At 35.3% G+C, this 13,459-nt stretch overlaps 1 protein-coding gene across 14 annotated transcripts in view; it reads right to left on the bottom strand.

Moving 5' to 3' along the window:
• Window positions 1–13,219, bottom strand: part of EYA1 (EYA transcriptional coactivator and phosphatase 1) — a 95,467-nt gene extending 82,248 nt beyond the window's left edge. For 3 of the 14 annotated variants that reach the window (XM_075583605.1, XM_075583598.1, XM_075583600.1), the window contains exons 1-2: window positions 7,282–7,325; window positions 4,586–4,713 (exon numbers count right to left, since the gene is read on the bottom strand). In XM_075583605.1, the coding sequence (XP_075439720.1) occupies window positions 4,586–4,709 (124 nt within the window). In that variant the 5' untranslated portion in view covers window positions 4,710–4,713; window positions 7,282–7,325. Of the gene's footprint in view, window positions 1–119; window positions 186–4,585; window positions 4,714–5,818; window positions 5,977–7,281; window positions 7,719–12,677 lie in introns of those variants that run through there. The other 11 variants (XM_075583596.1, XM_075583546.1, XM_075583521.1 and 8 more) reach the window with 10 other exon arrangements.
• Between the last annotated feature and the right edge of the window lie 240 nt (window positions 13,220–13,459).

The raw sequence follows: 13,459 nt of genomic DNA, 5'->3' as shown, positions 1-13,459 counted from the left end.
CGTAGCCTTGTAAACTCTCGATCACAAATAGCCATCTCTTTCAAAAGTCTCTTTGATCACAATAATGTCATACAAAACATGCTAATATTTTTATGTTCGTTCACAAAGACTACACAAACCTGCAGTGGTCTGCGTACTAGCGCTTAGCAACCAGTCTGCAGTGTTCAGTAGAGCCATGCTGTCCCCTGAAGGGAAAATGCAAACAAAAGAAGCCATTGGCCAACATTTCAAACAAAATTTTTAGTTAAAGTCTTCTTTTTTGGTCTAAATAATACATTATTTGAACTGTGTGAGTAAGACCTCACTGCTCGGCTGGCTTCTTTGGAAGTGTAGAGCTAAAACCAGTGATTAGTCCTTGAATAATAATTCCCCCCAAAATGATTGAAAATGGATATCAAACCTCTAAAGATTAACACAAAACTTAAAGTGGTGTTTTCCCACTTCATGTCAAGTTGGAAGGAACACAATAATGAAAAAAGAAACATGAGTGAACATGACAGTGACACGGAAATGAACTGAATATAAAGAGTAAGGTTGTGTTTCAAAGCTCTAGCCGTGGGTGAAACATGCTCCTGTAGCAGAGGAAGGGTTAACTTAAAAAATAAACTCAACTTTAAGTGAACCACTGAGTTTTTATTTCTATCCCGTAACAAAGAAGAACAGTCACTTCTTGGCAAGAACTTCCATCATAGGCCGTGCAACATATTAGTAGGCCATTATCTATAGCCCTGGAATTTTTATATAAAAGCTTCGTATTAGATCTCACAGTAAAAATCAAAACACTTTGCAACTGAGGTAATTGTACTTGAATGACTGATTTACATCTATTTACATCAGGCCTTTCATTAGATGAAATAAAAGTAACCGAGACCTGTTCTCCACATTGGAATCATCTGCAAATATAACATACTGTTTATAGACCTAGATTATATTTAAAGAGGGGGGGAACAAGAAAAAAAATGTAGGGTATTTGTTTTTAGCTTTTGTCTTTTTTTCCTGGAACAATTATTGAATAGCAAGTTTCTCTAGAATCTATTGTAACTAATAGTTCCATATAAATCTAAAAGCTAAAAGTTGATATCCAACGTCTTCCGTGACTAGGGCCACACAACATCTTGTACAAATTCTAATCATGGCTTGTTATCTAGTTTCCTGCAGGGGGTTTAAAATCACTCCACAGTATAGATTATACTGAACTGTTTCCTGATGGGTAAGGGGAATCAAGAACCAGGTTGCAGGTGATGACTTTTCCTGGTTTGTTGACTTTGTGGCCAGAATAATAGTTAAATGATGTTGTAGCTTTGTTGTAGGTTGTGACTTTTTTCAACTAATATATGAATTTATAGTGTATGTAGCTCACAGGTCTCTGTTTTATTGGTCCAAATCACAAACGGCTCAGAAGACACTGAGCAAGGAATGTTTTTTTAAATTATATACGTGTCTGACAGTCCAGAGTTAAGTTCCTTCAAACCTACCTTCCAAAGTCATGGGTTTCCCTTAAACGTATCAAAAGTTTAAAAATGTCTAGTCTTTTGTCTCCATCCCAAACTTGTGCCAATAATGTTTGTTCTTACATTAACAAATATAGATGCATCTTAACCATAAGAGTTCCACATAGGATAGATCAGGGGTCCGCAAACTGGGAGGGGCGCGGCGCTTACAGAGGCCCCGCGCTCTTCCCCACAACATTTAAATTAAATGTCTGGGGAGCACGCGAAGCCTCATTTACCTCCCTTATACTTGCTCTAAGCCAGCTTCTGGCGACATGTCGCCATGACAATGAGGCGTGAAATGGCAACTCGTTGCCATAGCAACGTATCACCTGACATGACATCAAATGACGCCGCCGATATCGGAGAGAAGGTAAGAGGGGAGGCGCGAGCAGGGGGGGGGGGTGAGCAGACAGGTGGACGCAAAGAGAAAAAGTTTGCGCACCCCTGGGATAGATCATACTTTGTCAAATGTAAAATTATGTGAGTTAATGATAGAAATTAGAAAGCAGATCAAAGCAAAGAGGCGTCTAAGAGGGTATATGATAACTATATACAAATATATTCGGGGACAATACAAGGAGCTTTCAAAAGAACTAATCATCCCACGGGCAGTACTAAGGACTCGGGGCCATCCCTTAAGGTTGGAGGAAAGGAGATTTCACCAGCAACAAAGGAAAGGGTTCTTTACAGTAAGGGCAGTTAAAATGTGGAATTCATTACCCATGGAGACTGTGATGTCAGATACAATAGATTTGTTCAAAAAAAGGTTGGACATCTTTTTAGATGGGAAAGGTATACAGGGATATATCAAATAAGTATACATGGGAAGGATGTTGATCCAGGGATTAATCCGATTGCCAATTCTTGGAGTCAGGAAGGAATTAATTTTTCCCCTTAATGGGGTTTTTTGTTTGCCTTCCTCTGGATCAATAAGTAAGTATAGATATAGGATAACGTATCTGTTGTCTAACTTTAGCATAGGTTGAACTTGATGGACCTATGTCTTTTTTCAACCTCATCTACTATGTAACTATGTAACTAGAAAGAGAAACTGCATTATAAATTTAAGAAAGGTACAGTTTTGGTGTCATGGGCAGTCTCTGCCGTACATAATGCAAAAGTTGGCCACGTGCAATTTCACAAATTCATAGGCCCAAATCCATGATGGCCATGATGAGTCTTGACAAAAACTATACCACACATGCACAAAATTATAATATTTATGTTCGATATATGTCAAAATTGTTTTTAAATTGTAGCATTTCCGTATGCTGTACTCAAAATCTACTGTCTACACAAATGTTAACTTTGCTTTTCAAAGCGGCAGTCCTTATGTAGCAGGTTAAACAAATATTTACACATAGATCAATGTAATCACCTTCCTTAGAAAAGATCACCCTTAAAGTAACAATTTTACCTCTCTGCATCCTGGTACAAATGAATCTGCTTTCTTTCTCTCTGGGTTTGCAGAATTCAAGCATATCAAGTACCTATGTTTATATGTTTGACTAACGACGGCATCATAATTAGGAAACAAACCATGGACAAAACAAGTACAACAATTCACCTAGTTTTGAGGCCTGACAAACAGTCGTACGATCAAAAGACCGTAGATAAAGATTGTAAAAACCCTGCGAAGCTTTACTATGGAAATGTTAATCTTTTAAAACAATATTTAAAAATAATGACATTATTCTGATTTCTTTAAGTTGTCAATCATTTCCATTTAACCTATTAAACCATGCCAATGTCCACCATTTACTTCATCTCGAGGAGGGACTGCCCCTTTAATGTAATTTATCCATATACAGATACATGTATATAGAGTATAACTTATTAATGTGCTAATATTCTCACTCAGAGTCCATGTCCCTGTCTGAAGCTCTTTAACTCTGATTCTAGAATGTGACCGTTTATAGGACATATATTCACAATTCTATCTTACACTATTTATGGAAGATTGTGATGCCTCTGGCTGGCAATCACATATATGAAAATGATTTATCTGGTTTCTGAATCTGATGGATGATAATGTGTAGGAATTCCTTCAGGGTCCCACAAAAAGGAAGCGAAGATACAATCTAAAATGCAACACCCGTCTGTATATTTATTCTTCTCCCCCTTTAAATGCTTTGTACTGTAGGCTCCCTGCAGTGAAGTGGTTAAAGAGACACACGCTAAATCTATCCTTTTTACATTTATTTCTAATAATCCAATTCATTAGTGGCAAGATTTGATGTCTACAGCTTTGTCATTTCAAATGTGACGACAAAATAATATTCAGCAAACTTCATTTGTTAAAGGTAGAAACATATTTCCACTCTCCCTTCTTTATAGAGTGTAAGCTCCTTGGTGCAGGCTCTCTTACCTACTTATGAGTGTATTTTAATGTTGATATTTTATAGTTCTCATTTTCCTACCCCATTGTACTGCAAACTGAAACACATTGCATATGAATTGCTACATGCTATAGTATCTACAGTCAGATTACATTATCCCTAAAAGTATCACCCTGGTAACCACTAGATTGATTAACATAAAAACAAAGAATACATCTGTTATCCTGGCTAATAACTAGACACATCTACTGTAGCCCGATACGAAATGTATATAGAAGCAGAGAGCAGCTCTTTCAAACAAACAGATCTGCTGCCTATGGAAGCATGTGATTGTCATGTGCAAAAAACAGACACATGAATCATAAAATGTGTAATATCCTTATATCCTATGCCATGTATAAGACAATATCACACAAACTGACCTTTCAATGTTCCGGGGTGACATTTTAACAAACGGTGTCAGTGGCTCGGCAAGTGAAGGCGCTAACTGTGATAACAACAACAACAACAACAACACTGAGTTTGTAGCAGGGGAACCTAGTTCAATTCCTGGTGCAAGCTCTTTGTGACCTTGGGAAAGTCACTTTATCTCCCTGTGCCTCAGGTACTGAAAACAGATTGTAAGCTCTACGGGGCAGGGGCTATGTCTATTAAAATCCTATGCGCTGTGTTACCATGTTATTTTATTGATTAAACGTCATCCATAAAAAAAGAATACAAAGTGAATATTTACAATGTTTTCGGTGGACTTACCTTCTGTGCCATTTGGTGTCATGGAATTGTTGTTTATGTGAGAGTTTTCAAGGCTTGGGCCACTGGGGGAATCACTACTACCACTAAGTCGACTATGTGGGCTGATTAGATCCTGCATTTCCATAGACCTGAAAACAAGAAGCCAATTTCAGTAACGCATACACTGCAAAACGATGACTGTTTATCTTCCTGTGTTCCACTATAGGGAGACTCCAGTACATTGCTGTAATGTATGTTGCAGGCCTCAAGCATTAAAGTATCAATCCCTAAGGTAGCGTATATGAGTTTAACCCACATCATGCTTCAATTCTGCTTCCTGAGCCTTGTCCTGTTCTTTTTTTTAACTTTTGTTTTCGTGCGTGTTAACAATCATTGTTTTCTTAATTCCTAGTGCCTAAGATTACCACGGCAACCTTTAGAATACAATGGGCTCCGGGGAGACATCCATTTTGACCTCCCAGACACCTAATATATAAACTGCTCTTATCTCCTGAACGAAGCTTTAGAAATAAAAAAATTAAAAAGGATGGGCAAAAACAAGAAGGGCTCTTTAAAAATATGCAACAACAAATAATAGCGATCACCATGGACTGCTGTTGCTCATCTCTTGTGCTGTTAAATATCATTCTTGATCATTGTCTGTTTCTGTGTGTGTTAGGGGAAATCTCCATATATTAAGATCAAAAAGATTTGATTTTAGGTGAGCGTGATTCAGTTAAATGATGGGCAATGTTCTTATACACCCCAGGAAATATTGTACTGTACATTTATGTTTTAAAAACAGAAGCGAGAGATGATTGTAACACACCATTTTTTTCTTTAAAAACAAAAGAAATTAAACCGAAGAAGTTTTGCAATTAGTGCTAGTTTGGCAAAATAGAGGCATTTTCTTCCTATATTATCACAGTTCGTTCACTACCTTAAAATTAAGCACTCACTCAGTGTTATTCTAATCTAGAAATACCAACAATGTTATGTTTTCAGCACTTCAGTTCAAACCAGTTTACAATGTATAGTACAGAGTGCTGTGAGTAAAAAAGCATGTAATGTTTATATGCTGCAGTCACAAATATTACTTACTGTATGTGTGACTAACATGATGAAACCATAGTGAACCTGTACTAATAGGTTACTGAACAATCCTCATTCCTGTTTTCTTTTTAACTATAGATAATAATCTGCATCATCAACATATTAGGGTAAACAACCTACTGTCATTGAATTAGCACTCACCACTCATGAACTGCCATGATTTATCATCCAATTGTATTTTAAAGGGTCTACAAACACTTGAAGCAATTGATGTAGCCTGCAGTCCTGTGACAGGGAATGAGATATTCATGATGCATGTGTTTACTCTGGCAAACTACTTAATTGTTCCTCTGTTTCCGCTGAAACAAATGCAGCATTAAAACATTATTATGTCTGCTCAGTTGTTTGCTTTGTGGATTACATAAAGCGTGCCCAATTGAAAAGGGATAACATACAGTGAATCCATACAGGCTTTAGCCTTCCTTAGCACTCTGGTGTAGTTCAGCTGTCACTTGGTCAAAGACAGTAACCCACAATGAAGCTCCAAGGTAAAGCATTTTATAGCATCAGTATAAGAGTGTTCTTTACACATAGTGATGTAGGGTTCCAAATAAAAGTTATAACACATGAGTTTTCTAGACTACACAGACCCCCTTAATATATCTAAAGAAGACATTACCCGTGAAAACTTATGAACCAAAACATTCCTGTTAATAACTATTTTGCATCCAATTAATGGCGGTATGGCATATAGAACATCTAACAATAACATGGCACCATTTAAAAAATATAATCTACATTTGTTTGCAGACTATTTTTGAAATAAGTGGTTTTATTTACAATGAGATGACAAAGACTCATTTCCTAAACTGTGATTTTAGTAATTTAAACAAGGTACTACTTTTTTTTTAAGATAAGTTCAAATAAATAAATAATGCAAGTTTGGTAATGCTTGTTGTAATCTAATTATAGAAAGCAGAATATGTCAACCCAATTATAACTTTGGAGCCAATCCTAACTATTCTATTTATAAAGTGATTTATAATCGAACATTCAAATTACTTGTGATAATTGTGGGATTGTATGAGTATTCTAAGTAGGAGGGTTTTTTTTTAACATATGACTGATCAATACCCATTTGCTATGTCTTTACAGTAAGATTTTTTACTATGCTCGGCGTATATAATACATGGTATTCTTGCTACTCAAGTTACACAATAAGAGCATTAGAGTTCATTTAAAGATCACAGTAGAGTAGGAATGTAGGCAACTGTTGGCTGCAAAAATGGATAGAAATGTGCACTCTAAAGTGCCCATTTATTCACAATAAAGCTGGATTCTTCTACAGTGTTTCTGTAAGATATTACAGAATGTGTTCTCAATATAATAAAAAAAAGAAGCGCTTTACCTTTAGAGACTCAAATAGTAGAAAAACAAATCTTGTGTACCCCTCACGTTATGCTATGACAAAACTCAACAACAAGCGTCGTTAAAAGACGACTTTCATTTTTAACTTTTGGGAAATAAGGTGGTCATTCTCAAAATGTTCTTGGACACGAATGTCAGGTTTAATCCATGCAACGTTGAAACCATGCGATAAACAGAGCCAAGTACCAGCGAAAAATATCATCTGTGATAAAACGCAGAAGCAAAGTTATTCTTACCTGTGGTTTGAGGAAACAGCAACATCTGAACTGGTTTGAGGTTTTTACACCTATAAGTCACAAAAATGCAAATGTTGTTATTTTAAGTCGCCAGCTTGAGCCTAAACATAGGTTATCATGTAATGTGGCTGGGCTAATACTAGTCTGAGACAACATGCAAAAGAGGACACTGTGGCTGTGAAGTCATATTGTCTTTAAGTTAACTTCTCAACTGTGGATTCTCCCTGCTGTTCTCCTCCTCTTTCTCGCTGTCAGGGGGAAGGCAGCCAAATGGCAGGGAATGGATAGTGATTCATCATTAGCCTATGACAGCTGCAAAACGGATTACCCCTCCCCCAATCAACATGCAAAGCAGTTTCTCTAAGGTAGTTAAAACAAGGTGCTTGGAAAAGGTAGCTATTAACAGAATAAGCATGTTGAACAGAAGTAGCTGAAGCATTAAACCCGCAGCAGCATCCTCAAAGGATCATACATCTTCTGTTATCACTGGTTGAAATGTATCTCCCTCCCACACTTTAACTCTTGACAGTATCTTATCCTTATCTAACATGTTTTTTTCCCCCCATTAATTATTAGTCATTTAACATCCGACAGAGCAGCTTCTGGACTGCTGTGGAATAATTTTATACTTAGAATGTAAATTACTCGTACACTTTTGGAGAAGTTCCCTTTTTCTCATACTAATCAGACTATCACGTCAATACCACATATGGTATAAACAGAGAAACGTAATGAGAATTGAAAATTGTACCCACAGTTTAAGTAATACTAGCTGCAGAAAACAACACAGTAAGTTTGTTGTTTTTGTGTATATTTATATACATGCGCTTTAGATGTATATAGTATTGCCCCACATTTGATATTGTTGTATGATCTCCACATTTATCAGTAACCCTTTCATCCATGTATTGCCTTGTCTGTTTATTTACCATCCTCTTTGCCATGAATTGTCCACATCTTCTGTCTTAGATTGTTACAGTATCTTGTTTTTTTTTTTTACATCTGTGTTAAACTCGTGGAATCTTTGTAAATCAGAATTGCTGACCGGAGGAAGAGAGGAGAAATCTCGAAAGCTCGTCTTATAATACCAATTGTTAGTCCAAATAAAAAAGGTATCGCCTGATACTAAAGGAGTATTGTATGGACTATTATAACGTAATCTGTTTTAAGAATGATTACAATTCATGCGTGGCTGTGTGACACTACCTATCTTAGGAAGGATTGGAAAATATGCATTTAGTTAATAATACAGTATGCACTACTGCAGACAGTGTACACTGCAAGCAGGTGATGAAGTGCAGGTGAAGAAAGGTTGTTGGCCTTAAAAGCACAAATAAACTCTTCTCCGAGCAACAAGAACATTGTCTAAAAGTCTTTATTCAAAAACTTTGATGTGCGTTTCCATTCAACCTGAACTAACGTCTCTTTGATGATCACAAAACAAAGGCAAGAGAGATGAGGCATTTTAAGTGCAATATAACCAGTAAAGCACATTTCACTTTTCTACTTGATTTTCTTTTTCATTTATTTTGCTTTTGCAAATGCTACTATTTAAAAAAATAAATAAAAAATAGGAGCTGCATAGTGAGTGCAAGCAATAAATAAAATATAAAATGTGGTTAACATTTTTGGAGATTTGGTAGTATGTGTTTTATTGCATTCATGTTGCCTTCCTTCTCTCATTCATTGAAGTAATGTACATGGTATAGCCTGCTTGTACTGTGGTAGCCACGGCAGTGTGTTTCATGGATACTGTTCCCGGGACTAAACGTTAAAGCACCTGGACTAAATTAAAGGTGAGAACCCAACACTTCATTATAACGACGTGTAAGATTTTTTTAATGTTACTACTGCTTTCTTCTCTTCAGCACCCAAGGGGAAAAGATATATCCGGATAAGCCAGTTCTTACTATTTTATGAATTGCTAATTTTAAATGCAGTTACTAAAACAGTTCAAAGTTGTTTACCAAATTCAGTCAACCTTGCTATGTTTGTGTTATCTGAAAAACACGTTATTAATAAACATGACACCCAGAAGGCCCGTCATCTGTACAATTATATTCATAAACAAGCAAAGTGGCGTCACTATTTCATGGTCAGCCATTACACTATTTGTATGTATTACCTGTCTGTGTGTAAACATATATGTACAATTCATAGAAAAGTATAGTTAATAATTTGCGTTCAAGGACTACAAACCATGTGTTATGTGTTACCAGATTTTTCTTTTTTTTTTTTGAAAGGCCTTCTTAATCAAAATAACTTTAAGACAACTAATCCTCACTTAGGCTGGTCAGCTGAATCCACATAGTGGCCCAGGAAAAATAAATGTATTCCCAAGAATGTGAATGCAGACAACAATTAGACACAGATGTGAGTGAAATTAGTTACAGTTTACAAAATGCTACACTTCACATACTTTTTTGTTTTGTCCCCTCCATATGCGTGGTTAGAAATTATGATGTCGAAGGAAAAAAAAGTAGACAAGGAAAATACATCTCTGGTTAGTGCTGACATTAATTTTTTTCACCACCGTATGTGTTATTCTAAAACGGTCCTAACACTTATGCTTGATAAGTGATAGACGCAGGGAACGTTTCCACTTTTTCCAATGGCATGAAAACTGTTTGCACTGGGTTTATTTTTTTTAGTACGAAAAAGAAAAAAAAAATCTGATCTTTTGGGGAAAAATAAATAAATGATGATGCAAATTAAATTAAAAGCAGCTTTCTATTTTAGAAAAAAAAAGACACTTTCCTCTAACATGTTAAAAAAACCCGCATATTTTCTACGATGTGACTGCATTTTTTTTTTTTTTACATGGGGCACTACAGCCCTCTGACGCTGCATAAAAACGAGGACAGATTCTTCCAATGTAAATTTAAGGCTGGCAACTACGAGTTCTGATTAGTTAATGAGGTCTTTCAAGTTGCCTGTTTTTACTAATTAAACATATAATCCTTCGCAGATGTAGGTTTTTGTTGATTGGTAGGACAGACTCGTGTTTTTTTTCTTCTTTAACCTCTGCAGGGTTGGAAGGGGGGTTGTAAATCATTACTTTGCAATGCGTTGTGGGACCCTACTTCTCTGCAGGGGTTAAGCCTTTCATAGTATCCCACCAATCCATTGAATAGCCACATTAAATCTGTTAATACCCTGCTCTTCAACCTCTAAAAATTATTTCCAGAAGGCAGACTGGTTTCGCGAGATCATCAAACAAGGCTTTAGGGTTCACATTTTCTCACATTCTCCCTACCACAGAGCTCAGGATGTTGAGGAGAATTCATGACTTTTACACTGTTTATTATACTTTGTGAAATTACAAAATCAAAAGCGTCTGACAGCAGATCTCGGATCAGGCCAAAAAAGTTAATAATGTCCTGTGAAACGTAAACTGTAAATGGGAAAGGATTTGAAATTTTCAAAGCAAAAAAAAAAATATCTAAGCAAATTATGGGCTTTCCAGCCTCGTATTTTTGCTTACTTGAAGCAATTTTTAGAAAATGACTATAATTTAAAACAATTTTTTTTTCCAAGTGAAAGGATGTTTTAAAAATGAAAGTACTAGTCTTATCAAAATAAATGTAGCTGACGTGCAAGGCATTTTTGTTGAGTTGTATTTTTAATCTTTCCAAAGCAAACAGGCCGGGGTAATTTTCTTAGATATAAATTAGTTTATATGAAAATCATATCGAAGATCTGCTTACACACAGAAGACTACACACTAAGAATAGCATTGAAACAGTTTTCCAGGCTGCCCGCAAACAAATAGAAATTCATATTTTTAGATTTGCTAAAATTTTAGTTCTTGTACTTTTTCCCAGTTTAGAAATCCGTTACATGAAAAAATGATTTCTTTATTATTATTTATAAAATGTTTTACTGGGAAGTAATACATTGAGAGTTACCTCTCGTTTTCAGGTATGCCCTGGGCACAGAGTTATGATGACAAATACATGGTTACAAATACATAGTTACATTATTAAAAATGACTACTATACATCAAATTCAAAATTATTTGTGAAAAATTAGCCTGGAATTATTTATTTTAGCCACAACGTACTAATACTACATGATCTATTTAAAATATTAAAGGGATTTTAGTTCCTCTTCATACAGTTTCGTTTGCTACTGAAATTGTATATATTTAATGCATTTTTATTTACAAGGTACAATAGCTTTATTTGTTTCTCTCTTATACCAAACAAATCAGCAAAAAGTTACATTGCTAAATGTGAAGCCCAGTTTTGCAAAATACTAAAATGCAATTAAAATAAAAATAAAATGATAAATGTGTGTGTGTGTATATATATATTAAAAAAAAAAATATATATATATATATATATATATATATATACACACACACACACACACACACACACACACACATACATACATATATATATATATATATATATATTATATATATATATATATATATATATATATATATATATATATATACACATACACACACATAAACACACAATTCCTCTCCAATATGTACCTTGGTTACTGTAATAAACATAATGTGTACTTGCCACTTTTCCATTTAAACATATCTATAACACTGAATCGTGAAAAAGTAATAACCATTGAATGAAGTTTCCCTAAAAAAGTAATGGTACTGTATTTGGTCTGCAATATTTATGTTACATGAACGCAAACAGAGAAAGCTTGCAAAATAACTGCCCCCCCTCCCCCTTTTAAATGATAATTTATCATTTTTAAAGCAGTGGAACTTCTGTTAGAACATCCCGCTTTGATCAGGGGTCATTGCTACATGTATAGACAGGCATGTAGGGAAAAATAAAAGGCAAGTCAATTACAAATGCAGAGGCTTTTTTTTGTGTTAAACATATCTTACTGAATGCACTGTAGCTGTATCTACTATCTAGTCAAATATTTTAATTATATACTATCTCATTTTCTTTAATTTGCCAATGCAATATAGAAATAAAACACTATGTTTTCTTAATTCTTGGTACCTTTTTTGCAACTGATATATTAAATACAAGTTTGAAGTGTTTCATAAGTCCTTAAGAGTTCTGCATATATATATATATATATATATATATATATATATATATATATATATATATATATGTACTTTATGCGTCTATATTTACACAAAAACACACTATATATATATACACACACATACATTCATGAATTACATACACTATATATTTTAAACTTCGCCCTATCAGAGCTATTGGCACATTGTGTGTTTGTGTGTGTATGTATGTATAAATATATATATAGATATATATATATATATATAGATACAGTATATATATCGCGAGAAAGAGGCTAGCTTTTTTCACATTGCTCAAAAAAAATTCAAGTCAGCTGCTGTCAGTTGATGCATTTTTGGTTAGTACACATATACTTACAGTTATCTGGTCTGCTGGTTCCCAGTTTCTCTCTTTCCTTTCATTCAACAATTCCTATAAATGTTGATTCATGGACAGAATATAGCAGTGTTTTGCTTTGAGAAGTTCTCACTTGAACATCAGAGCTGAAATGTTCACTTTCTGGGAGTCAAAACCAGACTACAGAAGGAAAATGCCTGATTAAAGTTGCAGGCTCTGAAGCCTGTGTGTCTGGGAGGTAAAAAAAAAAAAAATACAGCTTTGCAGAAAGAAATCAAGCAGATTGGGCTTTCACAAGAAGACTTTAAAGCTGGAAGTGGCAGTGGGAAGTCTGCATGTACTGTAGCATCAAACCTTCAGCCTCCACACTTGAGTTCAGTCAGCTTTGAGCAGAGAGCTCCTTCCCCAGTAAATACAGATAATATCTCAGATCCTTACACAAAGAATCAGTAGAATCCTCTTCCCTCCTATTTGTTTGCTTTCTCTAGTAGATCTGCCCATATAGCCAGAAGGCTTTTTTTTTTTTGTTTTGGGAAGGCAAACCACAGCGAATGCTCTTGTTCAGACCTTATTGGTTTAAATATAACAATTGGACGGAGTGGTGTGCTCTGTGCTGCTGTCTGAGTCAACCTTGGTGCTTCAGAAATTGTATTATGTAAATGAATCCATGGCTGTGCCTGAATATACAGCTGTGTATGAAAAGCCTAGCTGAGGCCCTTTGTCAGCAGGCTGTGTGCTTCTTCAGTGGCCCCCATTAATTAATCTAGGGTTGCACTTACATCATGTCTCATTAAACTAATAAA

The sequence above is a fragment of the Ascaphus truei genome, chromosome 2 (assembly GCF_040206685.1).
Source record: "Ascaphus truei isolate aAscTru1 chromosome 2, aAscTru1.hap1, whole genome shotgun sequence".
In the NCBI taxonomy this organism is placed as follows: Eukaryota; Metazoa; Chordata; class Amphibia; order Anura; family Ascaphidae; genus Ascaphus; species Ascaphus truei.
The sequence above is the reverse complement of the archived record's forward strand: the minus strand, read 5'-3'. Positions and strand labels throughout refer to the sequence as shown.